Source organism: Coffea eugenioides, chromosome 8, assembly GCF_003713205.1.
Source record: "Coffea eugenioides isolate CCC68of chromosome 8, Ceug_1.0, whole genome shotgun sequence".
Lineage (NCBI taxonomy): Eukaryota > Viridiplantae > Streptophyta > Magnoliopsida > Gentianales > Rubiaceae > Coffea > Coffea eugenioides.
The window spans coordinates 6,161,218-6,183,054 of NC_040042.1; the positions used below are offsets into that span (position 1 = coordinate 6,161,218).

General features: G+C 34.6%; 3 protein-coding genes across 3 annotated transcripts; all 3 read left to right on the forward strand.

Annotated features, from left to right (window-relative positions):
• The first annotated feature begins 304 nt into the window (after positions 1-304).
• LOC113780080 (putative receptor-like protein kinase At3g47110) lies at positions 305-3,550 on the forward strand. The gene is made up of 3 exons (XM_027325899.1): positions 305-2,278; positions 2,350-3,016; positions 3,153-3,550. Exons 1-3 carry the CDS (start codon positions 305-307, stop codon positions 3,548-3,550), a joined length of 3,039 nt encoding a protein of 1,012 aa, XP_027181700.1.
• Positions 3,551-10,549: 6,999 nt separating this feature from the next.
• LOC113780081 (protein argonaute 3-like) lies at positions 10,550-11,071 on the forward strand. The gene has a single exon (XM_027325900.1). It carries the CDS (start codon positions 10,550-10,552, stop codon positions 11,069-11,071), a length of 522 nt encoding a protein of 173 aa, XP_027181701.1.
• A 6,592-nt stretch (positions 11,072-17,663) lies between these two features.
• LOC113780082 (disease resistance protein RPM1-like) lies at positions 17,664-20,447 on the forward strand. The gene has a single exon (XM_027325901.1). The coding sequence runs from the start codon at positions 17,664-17,666 to the stop codon at positions 20,445-20,447; it is 2,784 nt and encodes a 927-aa protein (XP_027181702.1).
• The last annotated feature ends 1,390 nt before the right edge of the window (positions 20,448-21,837 follow it).

Genomic DNA, 21,837 nt, shown 5'->3' on the forward strand with positions numbered 1-21,837 from the left:
TCAAAAAGTTGACTATTGGAGGTGATATTCTTGCTAAATGCAAAGGTTCAACTAAAGACAACAGTGGATAACTAATCTAAAAACGCAAATACATAAATTCCACTCTTGCACATTTTCGTCCCCTGTTCCTCACTCACTTCGATGCATGATACCAAGGGAAAGGTCATTTTCCTGCTTACGCCATGAACAGGAAGAGAGGATACTAGTCAACTTCTTATGAAACGTCAACACAAGAGAAGATGCATATATGCATTCTGTGTAGTTAACTATCATCTGCTTTTCTGAGCTTTAATTCTTGTACGCAATGGCATATGAAAGGAAGAATTTCAGGCTAGCAAGCTCATCTTGTTTTTTGTTTTGTACTCTTTTTCATATCTTTATTACTGCTTCTGCTGCTGCAATTCATTTCGAGACAAGCAATGAGACAGACTACCAATCTCTGCTTGACATCAAGGGTCTAATACAAGGAGATCCATTCCAGGCTCTAAGCTCCTGGAATGATTCCATTCATTTTTGTGATTGGCGTGGAGTCACATGTGGCCTGCTTCATCAAAGAGTCACTGTCTTGAATATGTCATCATTTCACTTGGTTGGTTCTCTTTCTCCCTCCATAGGAAACCTTACCTTTCTCAGAGAACTCAATATTCCGGATAACAATTTTCATGGTATGATTCCTGAAGAAGTAGGCAGACTTTTTCGGCTTCAATATCTTCGTTTTGCCAATAATTCCTTTGAGGGAGAACTTCCATTAAATATCTCGGGTTGTTCAGAGCTAAGTATTCTTGATTTAAGGGGTAACAGGCTCATCGGGCGAATTCGAGATGACTTGAGCACTTTATCTAAGCTTTATGCTCTGAGCCTTTCCAGGAATAATTTCTCAGGCAGCATTCCACCATCTTTGGGTAATATTTCCTCTCTTCAGATACTTAGCATATCAAGAAACAATCTAGGTGGAAATATTCCAGCTGAGATTGGTCGGCTTTCAAATCTGCATGTCCTTGAGCTGTCCTCAAATAAACTTTTAGGTGCAGTTCCTCCTCAGCTCTACAACATTTCGACACTCCAGATCTTTTCTATTACTAACAATCTATTAAGTGGACAGTTTCCTGCTACTGTGGGATTGACTCTTCCAAACCTTACTTTATTTTTGGCTGATTTGAACCAATTCTTTGGATCAATTCCAACTACATTAGCAAATGTTTCAGGGCTCACAAAAATTAGCATAGGAGACAATTCACTCACAGGACCAATTCCACAAAATCTAGGTAGCCTGAAAGAACTTCAGGTTTTGCATTTTGGCCATAATCCCCTTGGAACTGATAAAGCAAATGATATTAGCTTTATTTCCTCCTTAACAAATTGCACAAATCTACAAATATTGAGTTTGTCAAGAATTCAAATTGGAGGCATGCTACCAACTGCCATTGCCAATCTTTCAACCAAACTCACATCTTTGTGGCTGAATGATAACATTATATCTGGTAGCTTACCTTCCGGGATTGGAAACCTTGCAAGCTTGGGCTATCTCGATGTGCGTAACAATTCTCTCTCAGGCATAATTCCTGATTCCGTGGGGAAACTTGTTAAAATGCAGGAGCTTTATCTGTCTGAAAATAGCTTCACAGGAGAAATTCCTTCAACAATCGGTGACATTTCTGAACTACAGATTCTTGTATTAGAACAGAACATGCTTACAGGTAACATTCCTGTTTCTTTGAGTAACTGCAGTAACTTGCAAGGATTTACTGTTAGTCAGAATCGCCTAAGTGGAGCTTTACCTAAAGAACTTCTTGCTCTTTCATCTCTCTCTCTTGGCCTCCTCTTAGCTCAAAACCAATTCACCGGATCATTACCATCGGAAGTTGGCAATTTGAAGAATCTTGTGTCATTGGATATTTCAGAAAACAAATTATCTGGTGAAATTCCAACCTCTATTGATGGTTGTGAGATGTTGGAATATCTTCGGTTGAAAGGTAACTTTTTGGAAGGCTCTGTACCTTCTACTTTAGGAGAATTGAAAAGCATTCAGGTCATAGATCTATCTCAAAATAATTTGTCAGAGCAAATTCCAGCTTCTTTGGCAAAATTAAAATTCATCAGCACTCTAAATCTTTCCTATAATATGCTAGAGGGTGAAGTGCCAATGGATGGGATCTTTGCAAACTCTAGTGCCTTTTCAGCACTGGGGAATGGAAAGCTATGCGGAGGAATCAAAGCATTGAACTTATCATCTTGTCCGAAACCTACCAAAAAGAAAGCAAAGCTGTCTACTCCTATAGTAATAGTTATTGCCATTACTATTCCTCTAGCTTTAGTTTTACTACTCATATCTGCCTATGCAATTCATAGACTAAGAAGCTCAAAACAACAATTACCTTTTACCTCTGCAGCAGAAAAACAGAATCAGAAGCTCTCTCATATGCAGAATTATATGATTCCACCAATGGTTTTTCTTCAGAAAATTTGATTGGTGAAGGTAAATATGGCTCTGTTTACAAAGGGGTCCTCAAACCTGGTGAGCAAATGGTTGCTGTTAAGGTTCTTAAGCTCCACCAACATGGTGCCCATAAGAGCTTCTTGGCTGAATGTGTAGCGTTGAGAAACATCCGCCATCGAAACCTCGTCAAGATCATAACCTCTTGTTCAAGTTTAGACTTCAAACACAACGATTTCAAAGCTTTGATTTTCGAATATGTGCCCAATGGAAGTTTAGAGAATTGGTTACATCCAAGTTCAGCTGAGGAAGAAGGACAAAGCCTAATGAAGCTCCAGTTGATACAAAGACTGAATATTGCAATCGACATTGCCTCCGCCTTGGATTACCTTCATAACCATTGTGGGACACCGATTATCCATTGTGATCTAAAGCGGAGCAACATACTTCTAGGTGATGATTTTCGCGCCATGGTTAGTGATTTTGGCCTGGCAAAATTTCTTTCCTTCATTGAAGGTAAATCCCATCAACATCAAAGCAACTCAGTAGCAATTAGAGGAACAGTTGGATATGTTGCTGCAGGTACAATTACATGCCTTCTTAAGTGTGAACAATCTCAGTTAGAATGTCCGAGATGTACACAATTATTCGACCTTTCAATCCCTTCAGCATTTCGGCTAATAATTCTTGTCCGACCTCCTGGAACTTGAAATTGCAGAATATGGCATGGGTGGAGAGGTATCAACACAAGGAGATGTATACAGCTATGGTATTCTATTGCTTGAATTGTTTACAGGGAAAACGCCTACTGACAGCATGTTCACAGAAGATTTTAGTCTCCATAGTTATGTTAAGATGGCTCTTCCCCATCAGGTAATGGAAATTGTTGATCCAAAGATCTCAATGGAAGCAGAATCCATAGCAGGTATAATCACCAAAACAAGCAAAGGCGGCAGCATCAATCAGGAGGAACGCTACCTATCGATGTTTTGGATTGGTGTTTCATGCTCTTCAGAAATTCAGAGGGACAGGATGAATATTAAAGATGTCCTCAGTGGATTACAAGCAATCAGGAATGAGTTTATTCAGGTTATAAATGAGAGCCAAATGAGATGAGGTGGAGCAATGTGAATTATAGTTCTTAGTTGTGGATAAATCTTGTACATTCCACTCTTTAAATGCTGTGAAGCAGTACTTAATTTGATTAAATCTATAAAGTTAAAGAAATTTTTGTGATGTGTAAAACCAGTCAACAAGAAGCTGCTATTCACAATCCAAAGTTGGTTAATTGCTTCTTGGAATTTTACTTCTAGTAACCTAAAAGAAATTAGTGACTGAGTATTCCTTTTGTTTTACAAAACAAAACTTCATGTGCTATCAAATACTACTAATTATGGTAAGATGAATTTTATTGTAGCATTTTAATTGTATTGGGAATTTTAGTGCCAGGTTTTGATATATTGATAACTGTTCTGATTCAGCATTCTAAAATCCACACTTCATATTTTAAAAATTGCTATTACCTAAGCGGAATTGATTTGGAAAATGTTCATGTAATCCATCCAGATATGATTTATGTGATTCTCAAGAACCCAATTTGGAAAGACTGCAAAAAAGATAAATCTGAAAAAATGGGATAACTTCATGTACACACCAATAAACAAATATATATATATATATATATCAAAAGAAATTAAACCACAACATATATATATATATATTACAAGTGAGAAGTTTTGAATCTAGGAACTTCTATTTACAATTCTTTCTACTTTATTACCCAACCCAATCCTTCCCCAAAGTACAAAACTATAAAATGTCCACAAATCGAAATTGAAATTGGAAAAATAGAATGCTTATTTCACTAAATATTATTGTTTTTAGTTGAAATTAAGGGGCTGTTTGTTAACCTTCGTGTATTACAGTTGTACTTTTGACAAAAATATGAAGAATGCTCCGATTTTTGTTTCTTTAAGGAAATAGAACATTTCTACTTCAAAAACCACTTGATTTAGTACTGAAATTTTTTTTAGTGCATCTGTTTCTACAATTAACATTTTTCTACTCAAAATTAAGTCTATGTATATTGTTTCCCATTTAAAAATAAAAAAATAAAAAAAGGAAACATAAGAAGAAGAAGAAAAATGACATGGCTTCATAGAAGAGTATAAAAGAGGGAGGGATTTTTTTTTCTTTTTCTTTTTTGGTTTACTAAAGTCGTTTTTTTAATCAAAAATCAACTTTTGAAGACATTAAAACGTTGGAAGTAACCAGCAATCGATAATATTAAGTGTGTTTAGATAGGAGATTATTTGGGATAATTTTATAAAAAAAAATATTGTAACACTTTTTTGATATGACGTGTGTGAGACAAAAATGTGGTTGAAAAATGTGTTAATGATGTAAACAAGATAGTGCGTGTAAATAAAGTGTAAATAATATGCAATCCAAACACACTCAACGATAGTTCCAAACCAGAACTTTCTCCGCAATATCCAGCGCCACCGCCTTTGTCTTCCTGCCCTTCTTCTTTCCTTCACCACCACCTCCCCCTCCAACGTCCGCCTCCAACGCCACCACAAATCCACCCCTTTATTATATCCCTTCCCATCTATTGGCTTCCCAGAGCAAGACAGGTATCCTATCCGCAGCTAAACTTTCAAGGAGACAAGGGCTGGGCAGTTATAATTAGCTGTCTTGAAATCACCCCTTTGATCTATTTATTTGTTATTTTCATTTGGTCAAGTTAAGAATTAAAGTTGTGACTTTTTCTAGTATACTAATCGATGTATAACAAAAGAACTGACAATTACCAGTTGCCTATATTGAGTTGTGTAAATGGTTTTGCTTTTTCTTGCAAGATATCTGTAAATATTTGTATGCAATTGAAAATTTGGAGGTGGGAATTATTTGGTTAATCATCTATGCCTGATATGTAAAACCCATGTGGAAACACTCTTCTATTATTATTATTTTTTTAATGAAATGGATATGTCCAACATTTTATAATTCATGGTTATTCTGTTTGTAGTTTTTGGAGTATATTGTAATTGCTTTTCCATTTCCCTTCGCATTTTCTTTGGATTATTTTCAAATTCGAATTTTTGAATCACTTAATTGTATGGGGGAAACTGTACATTGCCACTAATATTACCAGTTTTTCTAGATATTTAGTTCAGGATATGTGTGGGCTTTGGTCGCAAATTTTTTTTTTTTAAATTTTGTATCTTTGCTGTGGCCATGTTGTGAATTTTGTCAAAAGTTAGTATTAGGTACGCTTCATGTTCTTGTACGCGTGTACAGCTCAGGTGTAGTTTTGGCTATATAGTTTAAACAAATCTATTTTATGACTCAGATGATTTTGACATGGAAAAGTTTTAAAATAGTAATAGTAATAAAGGCTCTCTAAAATTAATTTGTATGAGTATGTCATTTTAAGTTGATTAGTAGAATCATGGTTTTGATTGCAATTGCATTTTGACCAGGTTTAAATTGTTTGTTTTCGAGCAAATGCATAAATATTTTTTTTCACTTGATATGGACAATGAGAACATAATAACGAATAAGGAATGACATAAATGCTTGATTTCAGGTAATTTAATATTTTATTAGGTGGTAATTATACTACTACCATGAATGCTTGTTTTAATAAATGCATTACTTATTCTTAAAGTAAAGGAAAAAAAAAGTCAAAGTTCCCAGTATAAGGTAAACAAATAGCACAATACAAACAAATAAAACAAAATTAAAAACATATGTTGTCATATGACATATTTCATGATAATTAAGTTAAGTCCGTACAGATTTTATTGATGCTTGTTTTAATAAATAAACACACCCAATTCTAACATCTAAAATTTTATTATACTAAATTTAGAGATATTATTATTATTTTCTTTATAAAAAAAAACTATCAGCTGTATGTTTCAAAAATCTATTAAAAATAAGTTATTACCAATCAATGATGTCTGTATAATTGGGCAACACAAAGAAAGTCTATCAATTGTATGTTTTCAATCATATATATTAACTCTGACCCGGTCTGGTGGTCGAACTGATCAACTCGGTGAACTTGCCACTAGGTTGGGTTGGGTCTCTAATTAGACCGTTTAAGCACAAAACCCGTTGACTTGTTAATGACTCAACGGTTCAATCGGATTAAATTGGGAATCCGGTTTTGTGGACGAATTGATTTTATGGAAAAAATTTTAACAAGCTCTTGCTAATATTCGAATTCGAACTTTAGGCATATATCTATGACATGTTTACCACTAGACTACTTTGTCATATACTATATGAATGTTTTGTCAATTTTATCTTTATTTTTTTATTTTTCTAAAGTAAATTTATTTGGGATCTTTTAATAAAAATTTATGACCCCCCCCCCCAATTCTATAAGTTATATTACATAATTTATTTTAAAGATAAATATTGTTTTTAATATTTTTTTGCACTTAAAATTCGTAAATAACCTTGATAATTACAATAAACACAAATAAAATTTTACACTTGAAGTTTCATGGATCTTCTTCAACAAGTTGTCAGGCACGTCACCATTGTTGTAGTTCGACAAACTACAGCGCTGTTTGGATTCAGACTTTTTTGAAAAATAATTTTTTCATCTACAATGTTATAGTAATACACAAACAAAAATAATTTCAAAAATATATATCCATACAATATATCAAAAATAACTCCAAATATACAAGAAAATATACAACTACCCATCACTCTCCACCACCACAGCCACCACCCCCACACTCACGACCCTCTCTCTCTCCGCCCATTTTTCCTCCCTCTCTCCTCCTCCTTCTCTCTCTCTTTCTCTTTCCTCTTTTTTTCTTTCTCTTTCCTCGCCCCCCAATTTCCTTCCTCTTGACTGACCGCAACCTTCCTTGTCATGATCAAATCTAATCACGACCAGAAGCCACGACCAAGACGGTCGTGGTTAGAGTGGTGGCTAAAGTCGCAGCCACCACCCACAAGCGGAAGAGGGGCTTGGGGTTGGGGGAAAGCAGGGGAAGGGGGAGAGGGGAGAAGGGAGAGGAAAGAGGGAGAAGGAGGAGAAGGAGGAGGGGGAAGAAATAGAGGGGAGGAGGAGAGGAAGAGAAAGGAGAGATTGGGAGAAAAAGGGAGGGGATAGTGGTGGATTGTGTAAAATTTTTACAAAAATATCCCAAAAAAATTATAAATTATAAAAATACTCAAAAATATATTTTAAAAATACCTTTAAAAATAATCCAAAAACTATTTACAGTAAAAGTTTTTCAAATACACAACTACAATAAAGTTTTTGAAAAACACCTCCAAAAACAGCTAATCTAAACTGCTACGTCACTTATAAATCTCTATAGACAATTGACTTTTGCTTTCAAATTCTGTGTACAAAAATGCCTTCACAAACATCAATTATTCCACTAAAGTCCCTGACCAATTAAGACCCTTGAACATGTACAAAACCGTGGAAAAAACAAATGGTCAAGGATCAAGGGATTTTTTCCGAGTTAATGAAGTTTTTTGGATTCTTGCTTCAGCTGTATACGAGATATGTGATTCTGCAATTTTTAATGGGGCCGCAAGGATTCAGCAGAGTTGGATAAATTTCTTTTTTCTGCTCGAGAATATTCTTGATAACATATCAATGCCTTGTTGGATTTCTCTTGTGGAAATTACCAACACAAAGTGTAATTGCAAAGAATATTTTCTCTAAGATAAAGTGCACACTATTATTTAAAAGGTTAATAAGACGTAGACAACAGAGGGAATTTAGAGGAACAAAGATTAAAAAGGAGAAATCAAAGAACACTTACCATAAGTACGAATTCGTACCACAATAGGATTTAAAAAAAAAAGCAATTGATGGCGATTCCTTGAAAATGCGAAATGCAAAAAATGCAACAATAGCTTTTGAACACTGTATCATGATTTTAATCCGATTACATTTTACCACATCGTCTAATGATTCAAATTATTGAATAATCTAACAATTCATAACTCTCATTCAATAATAAATTTAGTCCTTGTTTGGATTGTATTTTTCTGGACTTTTTACTGTAGCGATTTGATATATGTGAGGTAAAAAGATGATTGAAAAATATGTCCATAAAAAATGTAGAATCTTTTCTTTGAAAACTTGCAATCCATATAGGATTTGAAAGGTACTACAGAATTCCCCTAAAAACAAATATTAACTCTGTATTATACCCAAATTAAGAGAATACATGTTATCTAGTATTTGAAAATATTGACGGTGAATCCACTGATTAGTAATCTGCCGCCTCCATTGTTTTACTTTGCCTCCATCATCCATGTCGCAAGTTCCTCTTATATCTCTCATCTTTGGTGTTCATCTATTCATAGATTTCTTTAGGTTCTTGAATATCTAAATAAAACTAATAAAAAATAATTCTTTTTTCTATGAATTATTGTGTCGCTTATCCACTTATTAAACGGCAGGAAGAATATAAAAATTACTTTGTTTGCGGTTTATTTGATAGTAGTGTTGGTGATCACAGAATCCATAGCAGCGCAGAATTTTATCTATAAAAATCATAACTTGGTCTAATTCAAAAAAAAAAAAAAAAAAGAAGAAGAAGAAGAAGAAATCTAAAAGGTTCTACAGATACAGCCTTGCAAGTTTGACCCAGAGCACAAAGTTCGATGAAAAAATATTCAGCAGCTATAATAAGAAATCAACAGCTAGAAGAAATAATATTCATGAAAAAAAATCTCAAGAAAAATAAAGAAAAAAATTTGGAGACAAATGGTTGCTAAACAGATTAAGAAAAGGCAAATGTGATAATCCTCAATTTACAAATACTAAATTTACTATTATAAGTTTTTTCATGTTTATGCAAAACTGTAAAAGTTTATATTAATATGAGCAATAACGTTTTTTACAAGAGAAAAAGCTCTCAAGTACATAAGAAAACCTATACTATATACAAGCGATACAAATATACATAATCAGTTAAAGAAAATTTAACAGACAATCCCCATTCCAAAGCTATCAGTCAATTTTCATGAGTTTCAATTATACAGATTTCATCTATGGTGGAAGCTGACTCACCTATGCATGGTGGGAAGAGCAAAGGAACAACACATCACTGTGGAGTAGGGCAGAGAAAAGCTATTGAAAGTAGTGACCGGAAAGTGAAGAAGTTTCACACAAGGTTCATTGTACTTTTAGGAGAAATAACATGTATGCCACTCAACAACTTATGGGCATTTGTATGCATCCAAAAATTGTCATTAATTTTATATAAAATTTATTTTTTATGTAATTAAATTTATTATAAATTTATCAAAGAATTTTGGTTTATAAGGTTATTGTAATTTTGTAGTTACAATATTTAGAGTTGTTATATTGACAAAATGTGATTAAATAGTCAGAGTAAAAATTAGTTTTTCTTTAAGGATAAAATAGAAAGTTTAAAAAATAGCCTAAAAAAGTTTACACTAACAGCGATCCCTCTAACTTTATCTGTTGCATAGATAGTGGCTTTTTAACTGGAATCAAAATTATAGATGAATTATTAGATACATAATTAACATAGTGCTTCAAGAAACTAGAATCGTGACATAATTAACCTGGTGGATTTTAATTTAAATTTAGAAATTAGATAAGTAATCTTATATGTAACATTGTGACTTTTAAATCGAAATCGAATTTGTAGATTTGTAATCATAAACATAGCTAACATAGTACTCCTAGAAACTAGGGACCTGTTTGGAAGTGAGTTTTTTGACCAAATTTTTTACCTATTAGTTTTTTAACAACTTTTGCTACAGGAACCCCAAAAAACTTCTTAAAGTTTTTTCCCTACACATTTCAAAAATCTAATACACAAAAAAATTTTCAAAAATTTTTCTTCTTTTTCCTCCCTCATCCAACCCACCATGCCAGCCACCACCTCCACCACCTGTACCGGCGCCGGCCACCTCAAAAAATTTTTTTTTTCTGTACCTCACCCTCACCCCCTCTCCTCTGCAGAAGGAGGAGTAACGCTGTTGTTTATGCCGGGGGTTGGGCCGACTGTCTCTCTTTATTTATTGTTTTTTTTTTTTAACAAATCACCCAAAGTGGAGTTAGGGTTGGGGGGATCCGTTATTTCCATGGCGGGCATGGAAGGAATTGCAGCGGCGGGAGGAACTGGAATTAGAAGTGGAAGTGGAATAGGGGGAGGAGGAGGCGGTGTCTCAGTCTCAGAGGGGGGGAGAGGAGAAAAGCAAAAAAAAAAGAACAGAGCCAAGCAGGGGCATGGAGGTCGCTCGACTGCGCGCGCGTTACGACTGGAGTGCGCTGTGGAGAAGGCACACCAGGAGCTGGGCTGGCTGATGCGCGTGCGGAGGAGGTCAGGGGCGCTGGCGCTCTGGTGCACCTGCGTTTCTGGTCGAAGAGGCGCCGGAGGTGGTGGTCGGCGCTCCAAGAAACAAGGGGAGGGAGATGGGGGAGGGGGTGGCAGGGCAGAGGAGGTGGCGGGGCAGCGGGGGAAGGGGTGGCGTGCAAAGGGGAAGGGGAAGAGGGAGAGGAGGTGGCGGAGCACCGAGGGAAGAGGGCAGCAGGGGAGGGGTTGGCGTGCAGAAGGGAGGGGAAAGGCAGAGGAGAGGAGAAGGGGAAAGGGAGGAGAGGGGTGACGGGAGGGGGAAGGAAGAAGAAGAAGAAGAAAGAGAGGAAAGAAAAGAAAAAGGAAAGAAAGAAAAGAAAAAGAAAGAGAAAGAAAAAAAGAAAAGGAAAAAAAATTTCACCTTATAAAAAATTCTACTACAAAAATTTTTACCTTACAAAAACTTCTACAAAAAATTTTTTCACCTTTCAAAAACTTTTACAAATTTTTTTCAAAAATTTCTACAGTGCACTACAATAAAGTTTTAGACAAACTCTCAAAAAACTCAGGTTCCAAATTGAGATTGTGAGAATAATCAATAAACAATAATCACATAATAGAAAGGTTTCAAAGATGAAATTACAACCTATTGAAAATAACTAGGATGGTTATTGATAGAGTGCAGTTTAGTCGGTCTTCTCACGTGCTTTTCCTATTTATTTGGACTAAATACTGCACTAATCGGTGGATTTTACTGAGATTTTGTGTTCTATGCGAATTGCAGCATTTAGGGGCAAAAGGAGCCGGGAAATTAACTTTTGAAGCCTTCCTGTCAGTTAGACGTGGGCACGCCTAAGTATGATGTCCAAAGCCGGATTTGCGGGATTGTTGGCCACGTGTAAACTTCCAAATATTTGGAGATTCCTTCGCGGGTGACAATTCTGGAACAATGCTGACTTAGCCAATTTGCACGTGAAGAGTCATTTGGCAACAAGACTTCAATTGGATTTCAATTGATTTGGTTCCTTCTTTGACTAAACGTGCTGATCCACAAAAGCAGGAAGACTACTGGGTCTCTTTTGGAGACAGCCGCACGAGAACTCTATAAATACAATCCCTTCGCTGGCTTCAGGGGATCTCTCTCTTTCTCTCTCTCTCTCGGCAGAAACAAGTTTTAGTTTAGGCTTTTAGCATAGTTTTAGATTTTCTTTTCTTAGCTCTTTCGCATGGTTGTTCTCCATTAATGGAGGACTAACCTCTTAATTCTAGTCAAGGGGACAACTGAAGACTTGGTTCAACAATTACTGTGAGATCGAAATTATTTTAATCGCTTCCTCATTTATTGGTATTTATGTGTTTCCTGTTTTTAATTGTTTTAGTCCTTATGTATGATTGATTAGTGCGCAATAATTAATTATTCATATAGGCTATTTTGCTAAATAGAGGTAATTGAATCCGTAATTGTTCGTTATCTCTATCTTAGTAGCAACTGGCGTAATTGGATTTATGTCAGGGGAGCATACGATCTAGCTTAAACAAACCCTCGTAGCGTGTTTGTTAGTTAGGATTGGGCCTTTCTAATTATTAATGCAATCTAGAAATTAAATCCTACGGTCGTACCTAGGGTTGTTTTTGGGTTAGAGAAATAGCTAACGGTCGTACCTTAGCTATCGATAAATTAAGGAAGGGTTGGTTGTTTAGCGCGTGCGAGTCAACTATAACCAATCTATTAATAAATGTTGGAATTACCTTGAATCGATGATCAGTTGCATGAACCATTTCTGAAGTGTACCCTTGGCTAGAGTTTCTTTTAGTTATTTCTCTTAATCAATTATTTTCTGCAGTTAATTTATTTAGTTAGTATTTGATCCAAAAACCCCCCATACTTTGGACTCTAGAAGAAACGAATTATCCCCAGTCCCTGTGGATTCGACCCTACTCACCGCTATATACAAAATCTGTATTTTTCTCGAGTAGATTTTTATTATTGCACAGGTTCGGCACCTGTCAGTTATCAACTTAATTCATAGCTCCGCAGCTAGTTGTACTGTACATGACAGGTTATGAATCACAAATTTGACTAGTAAAGTAATGTCAAAATTTTTTGGCTTTTTAAATATTAACATTATCTAATGATAAGGATAACCAAATTATAGTAAAAATCAAAATTTACATAAAATAAAATAAAACTTTAGTTGATTAAATGGATGTTTCTTTGAATTATAAGTACACTCGAGAACTTAATATATTATTAACTTATCAATTAACTAGTACCTCTTTAAATTAATAAAATTTGTATAGTCTCAAATTTATTAATTTGTAGAGGTTTTACAATAATTTTAAGGGTTAATCACATTTTATCCCTTTAAAAGATACCCCATTTCTCAGTTTACCCCCTAACCTTTAATTTTGCTCACTTAACCCCCTTTAGGACAAAATTGTCCTTGCATTATTTTGACTTTTCACTTACCTTGTTTTCCTTTCTTTTATTTCTTTTTCTCTTTCTTCTTTATTTAATTCTTCCTCTTTCCCACAAAAATCTTTACCTTAATGATTGAAATTAAAAAAGAGGAATTGTAGAGATCTATCTTCTCCTTAAAAAATTAAAAAAAATATTCAAATCACTTTCCTAAAATATAATTTTTTTAGCCTTTCAATTCTTTTAATTTTGGGTTTGCCTCTTTCCTTTATAGTTTCTTATTTTATTCTCAAGAAAATATCTTAAGATGAAATTGTGACCTGATTAATAATCATCAATTGAAATTTGTGACCCGTGGCATCATACAAAAAATCAAAATTAGTTTTTTGATGTCTTTTAAACCTTCACCCAGAAATATGCAATTATAAACTCAAAACAAAAATTTTCGTTGAAATGGAATTTCTATTGGGAAGGATGAAAGAAAGAAGAAAGAGAAAAAGAAATAAAAGAAAGGAAAACAATTTCATCTTATGATATTTTCTTGAAAATAAAATGAGAAACTAGAAAGGAAAGAGGAAAACCCAAAATTAAAAGAATTGAAAGGCTAAAAAAATTGTATTTTAGGAAAGTGATTTGAATATTTTTTTAATCATTTAAGAAGAAAATAGATCTTTGCAATTCCTCTTTTTTAATTTCAATCATTAAGGTGAAATTTTTTGTGGGAAAGAGGAAGAATTAAATAAAGAAGAAAGAGAAAAAGAAACAAAAGAAAGGAAAACAAGGTAAATAAAAAGTCAAAGTAATACAAGGGCAATTTTGTCCTAAAGGGGGTTAAGTGAGCAAAATTAAAGGTTAGGGGGTAAACTGAGAAATGGGGTATTCTTTAAGGGGATAAAATGTGATTAACCCTAATTTTAATTACTTGCATACGCTTATAATGTGTCTTGTACACCAGTATAACATAATTTAACAAAAATACTAGAACAAATTGAGAGAGAAGAAAATTTAGAAAAAAATGAAGTAGGAAAAAGGGAAAAAGTGCAAAAGGTATACCTATATATTTTAGGGACCGTTTGGTTTAGGGGTTTCGGTACTTAGAATTACAATAATTCCAATACTGTGCGCTTAGTCTAGTGTAATGGGAATTGAAATATTGGAATGATACGTTAAAATTTAGCCGTTCATGATTCCCAACCAAATTGGGAGGAATTGATCAAAACCCTCGTTAGTGGGCCCTCTATCCATCATTCCATTTCCCTTTTCAATTCCAAAGCAAGAACCAAGCGCCCCTTAGTTACCAAACATTTCATGGGTTCAACAAAAATCCACTATCATTAACTAATGATAGTGATAGTGAATAGAGAACTTTTAGTAAACAGTTAGTTTTAGTTACTTGGTTTAGTAATAGAGTTGGCCACCATAAGAGAAATTGGAGGAATTTTTTACAATCATATGCACAGAAATTGAATATTAGTAAAATTGGAAAATGATGCCATCGGATTCATGTCTTGAGAAAAGGAATTTGGCATTTATGTCTTATTGTCTCTCGGCTCTTTATGTTCTCCCAATTGAGCATTTAGCTCGATGATGATTAATTTATCAACCCAATCTAATGTACATGCATAAATCCAATTTAGTCTTATAGAAAGTCCCACATTCCTCTGCTACGTAATTCACCTACGATTGCCTGCTGATTGGCTAAGCCCATGTGGACCCATAAGCGTTTGACAATGGTCCCAGGCAGAGTTGCTATGATTAGTAGTGGTTCTACCCAAGGTGGGAGGAAATTCCCACTTTGCACGCTAGATGCAACCATACCAATTATACATATAAAAAAGAAGCAAACGTAAAAGGGATAATTTCAGAAACTTCTCCTGAGCTTTCTGACAATTTCATTGAGTTCTCTTAAGGTTTAAAAAATTACACTTACCTTCCTTTGATTTGATAATTTTAGTAACAAAACCTTAAAATAATATCGAGTTGAACAATTTTTAAACGAATACTCAAAAATGCCCTTGTGGAATGAGTTTAAATTTATTTTCCTATACAATTATAAGATTATTTAGTATAATTATAAGGAAAATGTGCCAAATTTTTCATGTCCATATCTACCATTTGATAAACAACTATAATAATAATAATAATAATAATTATTACTATGATATGATATTTTTAATGGTATTTTATTATGGATTTAGATTTATAATATAGAAAAGAAAATGTTGAAATAATTCATTTAGAATTTATAAATTTTTTAAGGAGTGGGATTATCATAATTTAGTAGTACCTTTGGCCCATTTCCTTTTGATTTATTGTTAATTTTAATATCAAAAAATAGAAAACAAAGATCAGCAAAAATATTGGATTATATATAAAATTAACTCGTCAAAAAAATCACTAGTTTGACATTTGATTATAATAGAAACCTAGAGACAATAGTGGTAGTTCTACAGTTTTATTAGCGAAAAATTTTAAAAAAGGAATAAGAAGGAAAAAGATTGAAAAAATAATTTTAAAACTCATTCTAAGTATAAGCATATCAAGTAAGAGGATTTTATTAAAATATTTAAGGATAAAATTATTATTTTAAATGATATGGAGGTATGTATAATTTTTTAAATTCTAAGGGAGCTCAGTGAAATTGTCAGAAACCTAAAGGGAGGTTTCTGAAATTATCCCAACATAAAAAGCACGAAATCACGCGCAAGTGCACGCGTTTTTGTTTTATATACCAATTATACGCGTTTTATTTCTAAAAGGAAAAGGTATTGACACACAAAAGAACAACGACTTCTTACCTAACAAAAGCAAATAGACAAATAAATGCTAAAGAAGGACGACTTTATGCCCCCACAACAACTACTGGATAATGACGATATTGACACACACACAAAAGAACAACGACTTCTTACCTAACAAAAGCAAATAGACAAATAAATGCTAAAGAACGACGACTTCTTACCTAACAAAAGCAAATAGACAAATAAATGCTAAAGAACGACGACTTTATGCCCAACAACAACTACTGGATAATGACGATATTGACACACACAAAAGAACAACGACTTCTTACCTAACAAAAGCAAATAGACAAATAAATGCTAAAGAACGACGACTTTATGCCCAACAACAACTACTGGATAATGATGTCATTATCCAGTAGTTGTTGTTGGGCATAAAGTCGTCGTTCTGAGAGGTGTGTGTGTTGGATTTAAGGTCTTTGGATTTACTCAGAAATTAGAAATTACCTTTTGAGTAAACTTGTGGAGTTACCTTAAATTCTGTGTGCGTGTGTTTCTTTGGGCTGTTGAAAGGATAATGATGACTTCATACCTAACAAGGACCGAAAAAAAAGGGGGAATGACTACGACTTCAGCCCCAAGTTTACATTGGACCATAGTTAATAAAATACGTGATGGGTATAATATGAGATATTATATATATGCATAATATACTGAATTTTTTTGAAAAATATGAGTAAAAGTTCAACATGAAAATATGTGTTCAAAAAAATTACGCATATAAATTCATACATGAATAGTATGAACATATTTGAATGTTACCAAACTAAAAAAAAGGGATAAATTTATTATAATTTTCGAAGACTATACTACATTTATAACAATTTTAAACTTATTTTTATGTATGAGACGTTAAATTTATTAAAATTTTATCGCTTTATCACTTAAATATGTATAAATCTACAGTTGTTATGATATATGTTGTTGTTATTTTATATATAATTCAAAAAGTATGTCATTATCTTTACTCAAATCTTAAAATTTTTTGAAAAAATTGAAGTATAATTCATGAAGTATAATACGTTAAAAATTTATTATGCATTATATATGGTTAATTGAAAAGTATAAATATTTTTTAGAATATTTTTAAAATATATGAAATATGAAAATTTTTTTGAATGAAACGTACGAACGTGTGTTATATGGATATAATACAAGTATTTACTGACTATGCATTGGATACAGAAAGTCTAGACTGTCCTTCGATGCCGAAAGAAAAAAAAAAGGATTGACGTTTATTATGAATTTTGACATCTACGTCTACATATTCGGTCTCTTTTTTTTTTCCCAAATTTTGATTTACTCATCTTGATTTCATGATAAAAGGAACAACATCAGAAATAGCAGTTCGGTCCGGGATATAATTATAAAGGACACCACGACTGGGTAAGTCAAGTCCAGATTCCAGGCATTCAGCTCCACTTTCCATCCATGGAGCCCAGTAACGAAAAAGAAAGTTTGACGCGTTGAATTGTACGGGTCATATTATTACTGAATTCAGGCCCCACAAATTACAGAAAGGAAAGGACGACCTTCCTGAACTGAGCTTGATATTTCCAACGAGCCAGTTAACCCTCCCCTTCACAGGAGAAAACAGCATACTTTCCCGAGTTTGCCACATTTTAGTTTCTTGTGATTGTTTGGGTAAGAAAACCAACTCCTGTGAAATTTAGCTGAGGAATATGGCCGAGAGTGTTGTAGGCTTTCTAATTAAGCAGCTCTCCACCTTACTTTCCCAAGAGAGCACGCTTTTGGGTGGACTTCGACCAGATGTTCAGTTCATCAAAGATGAACTCGGCAGCATGAAAGCTTTCCTCAGACAAGCTGAAGCAAAGGAGGACGATGACTCTCAACTCCAAGAATGGGTAAAGCAGGTTCGAGAAGTTGCTTATGATACAGAGGATGTTCTCGATGATTTTGCCTTCCGCTTTGCTCGTGGTGATGCAGATGGATTCTTTGGCCGTTTTGGCAAGATCTACAACTCGATTAAAAATCTAAAAGCCCGCCATCAGATTTCTTTGGAGATAAAGGACATCAAGGCCAGAGTTGTAGAGATTTCTGCAAGGCATCAGAGGTACCAGTCCTTGTATGGTACTCAAGAAATAGGAACCAGCACATCCCACCTGCCAAACGCGGATTGTGATATTCGTGATCAAGCACTCCTAATTGAAGAAGCTAAGCTTGTTGGCATCGATCAGCCCAAAAAAGAGCTCATCTCCAAAATCCTTGATGACCATTCCCACTTGAAACTAGTTTCAGTGGTGGGAATGGGGGGACTCGGTAAAACCACCCTGGTGAAAAAGGTCTACGATGATGCTGCAGTGAAGAAACAATTTCAGAGCCATGCTTGGATAACTGTTTCTCAAAATTTTCAATTCAAAGTCATCATCAAGAACTTGATTCAACAATTGTACGAGGAAATCAGACAGCCGGTGCCTCCGCAAGTGGAATCCATGGATGGTATTAGGCTCAGCGAATTTGTCAAGGACTTCCTCAAAGAAAGAAGGTACATCCTTGTCCTTGATGATCTGTGGAGTCTAGATGCCTGGGAAGCTATCAAATACGTGTTGCCTGACTACAACATCGCTAGTCGTGTTGTATTGACAACACGAATTACCGATGTAGCTTCTGCATCCTGTTTAGCATCCCATGACTTTGTCCATAAGATGAGTCCTCTCTCTTATGAAGATTCTTGGACTCTTTTTTGCAATAGAACATTTCAAAGTAATGGTTGCCCTTCGAATCTAGAAGAAGTTTGTAGAAAAATACTAAAAAAATGTGAGGGCCTACCACTTGGAATTGTAACAATGGGTGGTGTTTTGGCTTTGAAGGACAAGGATAAGATAGATGAATGGGAGATGATTTTTCGTGGCTTTGGCAGTGAGGTAGATGGTAGCGGTAAGCTTGATAGAATTAGAAGGATACTCTTGCTTAGTTACAGTGATTTGCCTCATCATCTCAAAAACTGCCTATTATATCTAAGTATCTATCCTGAAGATCATCCAATTAATGTCGAAATTTTACTTGGTAAATGGATAGCACTAGGATTTATAGAAGAGAAAGAAGGAATGATGGCCACTGATATAGCTATGAGATATCTAAAAGAACTCATCAACAGAAGCTTAATCCAAGTTAAAAAAATGTGGGCTGATGGCAAATTGGGGAAATGTGGTCTTCATGATATTTTGCGTGAAATCATTGTTTCAAAATCTAAAGAGCAGAGCTTCACAGCCATAATCACTGGATATTGCACAAGATGGCCTGACAAAGTTCGACACCTGGCAATCCATAGCTTCACTGATAATCCTCCACAAGGCTTCAGCAGCTTAAAGTGTCTTCGGTCCGTGGAAACATTCGGGAATAAAGATTCTCTCACAACTTCATTGTTGTCCAAGTTTTTATGTGGTGGTCCCAAGTTCCTAAAGGTTTTAAACTTAGCAAGTGCGGAACTGGACAGCATCCCAAAGGAAGTTTTCAAATTATTTCATCTCGAGCATCTGGATCTAAGTGGCACCAGAGTTAAAATCATTCCAAAATCTATGGGGCAGCTTCAAAACCTAGAATCTTTAAATCTGGTCAGAACCACTATAACGGAGTTGCCTGTGGAAATTCTAAAGCTGAGAAAACTCCGTTCCCTTCTCGTAGGCAGAGCGGGTGATTATTCAAATAACTTTGCACAAAGAGGCTTTAAATCTCCGGATGGAATTGGAAAGCTTACTTCCTTGGAGATTCTGGGAAATATAGAAGCAGACAGTGGTAAAATAGTAAGGGAGGTTGGGAAGCTCATTCAGTTGCGGCAATTATCCATCACAAAGCTGAGAAGAGAAGATGGAAAGGAGTTGGTCTCCTCCCTCTTGAGGCTGACCAATCTTCGAGAGTTGTATATCTACTCCATTAAAGAAGAGGAGACCCTTGATCTCCAACATTCCGTCTCTCCAAGACTTGGATTTCTTATGAGGCTGTCGTTGACTGGGCGTTTAGAGAGAGTACCAGAATGGGTGATATCACTTCAATCCTTGGGCATTTTAGTCTTGCACAATAGTGAGTTGAGCGAAGATGAGAATCCAATAGACTGCCTTAGACACTTGCCCAATCTAGTACACCTTTATCTCTTTCGTGCTTATGAAGGGGAGACATTGTGCTTTAAGGCTGGAAGATTCCCAAAACTCCAGAGATTAGAACTTGGGCAATTAAAAAGACTGAAATGGCTAAGAGTGGAAGAGGAATCAATGCCCAATCTCCAAGAGTTTGTTATTGTTGGTTGCAAACTTATGGAGGGCCTTCCTTTAGGCCTCCAAAACTTGACCGGGCTTAAAATTCTTCAATTGTTTGACATGTGTGATGAGCTAACCCACAAAGTGCAGAATTTGGATAAACAAAGTGAGGATTATCAAACAATTTCTCATATCCCTCAAGTTTGCACTGGACACTGGATAAATGGTGAATGGAAAGTAGAGTTCCTCTAAGAGAAGATGGGCAATGGACAATCTCTTGTGGTCGTCAACGTTTGAATTATGGTGTTTGTTGTCAATTAGATTTTCCAAAAAGTCTAGTTGCAGCCTTCTTACTTTTTCCTACTTATTATCCTTGTAATAAAATCATGAGTTTGGATTGCTATTCAAGCACAATTAGTTCCTTACATATATATATGTGTGTGTGTCTGCGTGTATGAAGATTTGATTTGTACAATTATCTTGATTCGAAATAGTGTTCTAGCATCATTCTTTGGATTAGGAATCCGAATTTATACTTGATGGACTAACCAGAAAAAAAATTATTTTTGGAAAATGTGAGTAACTATATTTATCATTTTCGCTAATAATAGATTATTAAGGATGTTAAAGTCCAAAAAGGGGGTGGAGAATATTGAGATTTTCAAATTGCTTCAATGATCAAGACTGAGTCTTTGCTTTCTTCCTAAGTCCAAATTCTGTGATGTAAATCGATGTTAATGCATCATCCTATATATCTCTAAGTCACTTTCATCCGATATTCTAGAACACAGTAATGAATATTATCCCTCTGTACAGCTAAAGCCAACAAGTAGGAAGTATTGATGTAGTTAAAATAACTATATTCATTACTGTGTTCAAAGAGCATCATATGATTGTCTAAAAATTGCTAAAAATTGCTAAAAATTGGTACCATTTAATAATATCCTCAATATGTAAGTGATTGATCAAACATATGATTGTCTAATAGTTTTGTATGTAGATATGCGTTTGCCAAGAGTATTTGTGTTTAAACTGCTCTTTGTATTGGAGAAATATTATTATTCTTGAGTTACCTAAATTATAGCATTTTTTGTCTGTATAATCACTTGTAATTTATTATTATTTATGATAATTTAACCATAAATAACTATCTTTAAGCTCATTTTCACTGTTGCAGACTATAGTTCAAGCCAAAGTTTCCATTTTAACTTAATTTTCTAAAGTACAAGGCTATTGTTATTATCAATAACATGTAGAAATGGTTCTCTTCCAATATATATATATATATATATATATATATATATATATATAGAAGTGCTTTCCAATTTCAAAATGGAAACTAGGAGAAAGTGCCTAACATAATGTTATTATTGCAATTATCACCCTATAGAATTTTGAGTAGAAGTTTTCTCAATTTCATAGTGGATACGATTAGCAATTGCAGCATAGAGAAGAAAAGAGAATTGAAGATTTGTGTTTGTATTATAATGCAGTCCTAATCTTAGATCTCAGAAAGTTTCTTAACATATCACATCAGTAATTAGATGGGTTTTGTGAGCTAGATTGTGGCAAGTTCGAACATTGCTCAAAAATTAATAGGGCTTTTCCGTTTTGAGCCCATATTTTATATGAGCTTAGGGCT

Coding starts and splice junctions, on each gene's coding strand:
- LOC113780080 (XM_027325899.1), top strand. CDS start 305: ATGGCATATGAAAGGAAGAATTTCAGGCTAGCAAGCTCATCTTGTTTT. Junction 2,279..2,349: donor CAAAGCTGTCTACTCCTATA/GTAATAGTTATT, acceptor TGCAATTCATAG/ACTAAGAAGCTCAAAACAAC. Junction 3,017..3,152: donor AGTTGGATATGTTGCTGCAG/GTACAATTACAT, acceptor TTGAAATTGCAG/AATATGGCATGGGTGGAGAG.
- LOC113780081 (XM_027325900.1), top strand. CDS start 10,550: ATGGCGGGCATGGAAGGAATTGCAGCGGCGGGAGGAACTGGAATTAGA.
- LOC113780082 (XM_027325901.1), top strand. CDS start 17,664: ATGGCCGAGAGTGTTGTAGGCTTTCTAATTAAGCAGCTCTCCACCTTA.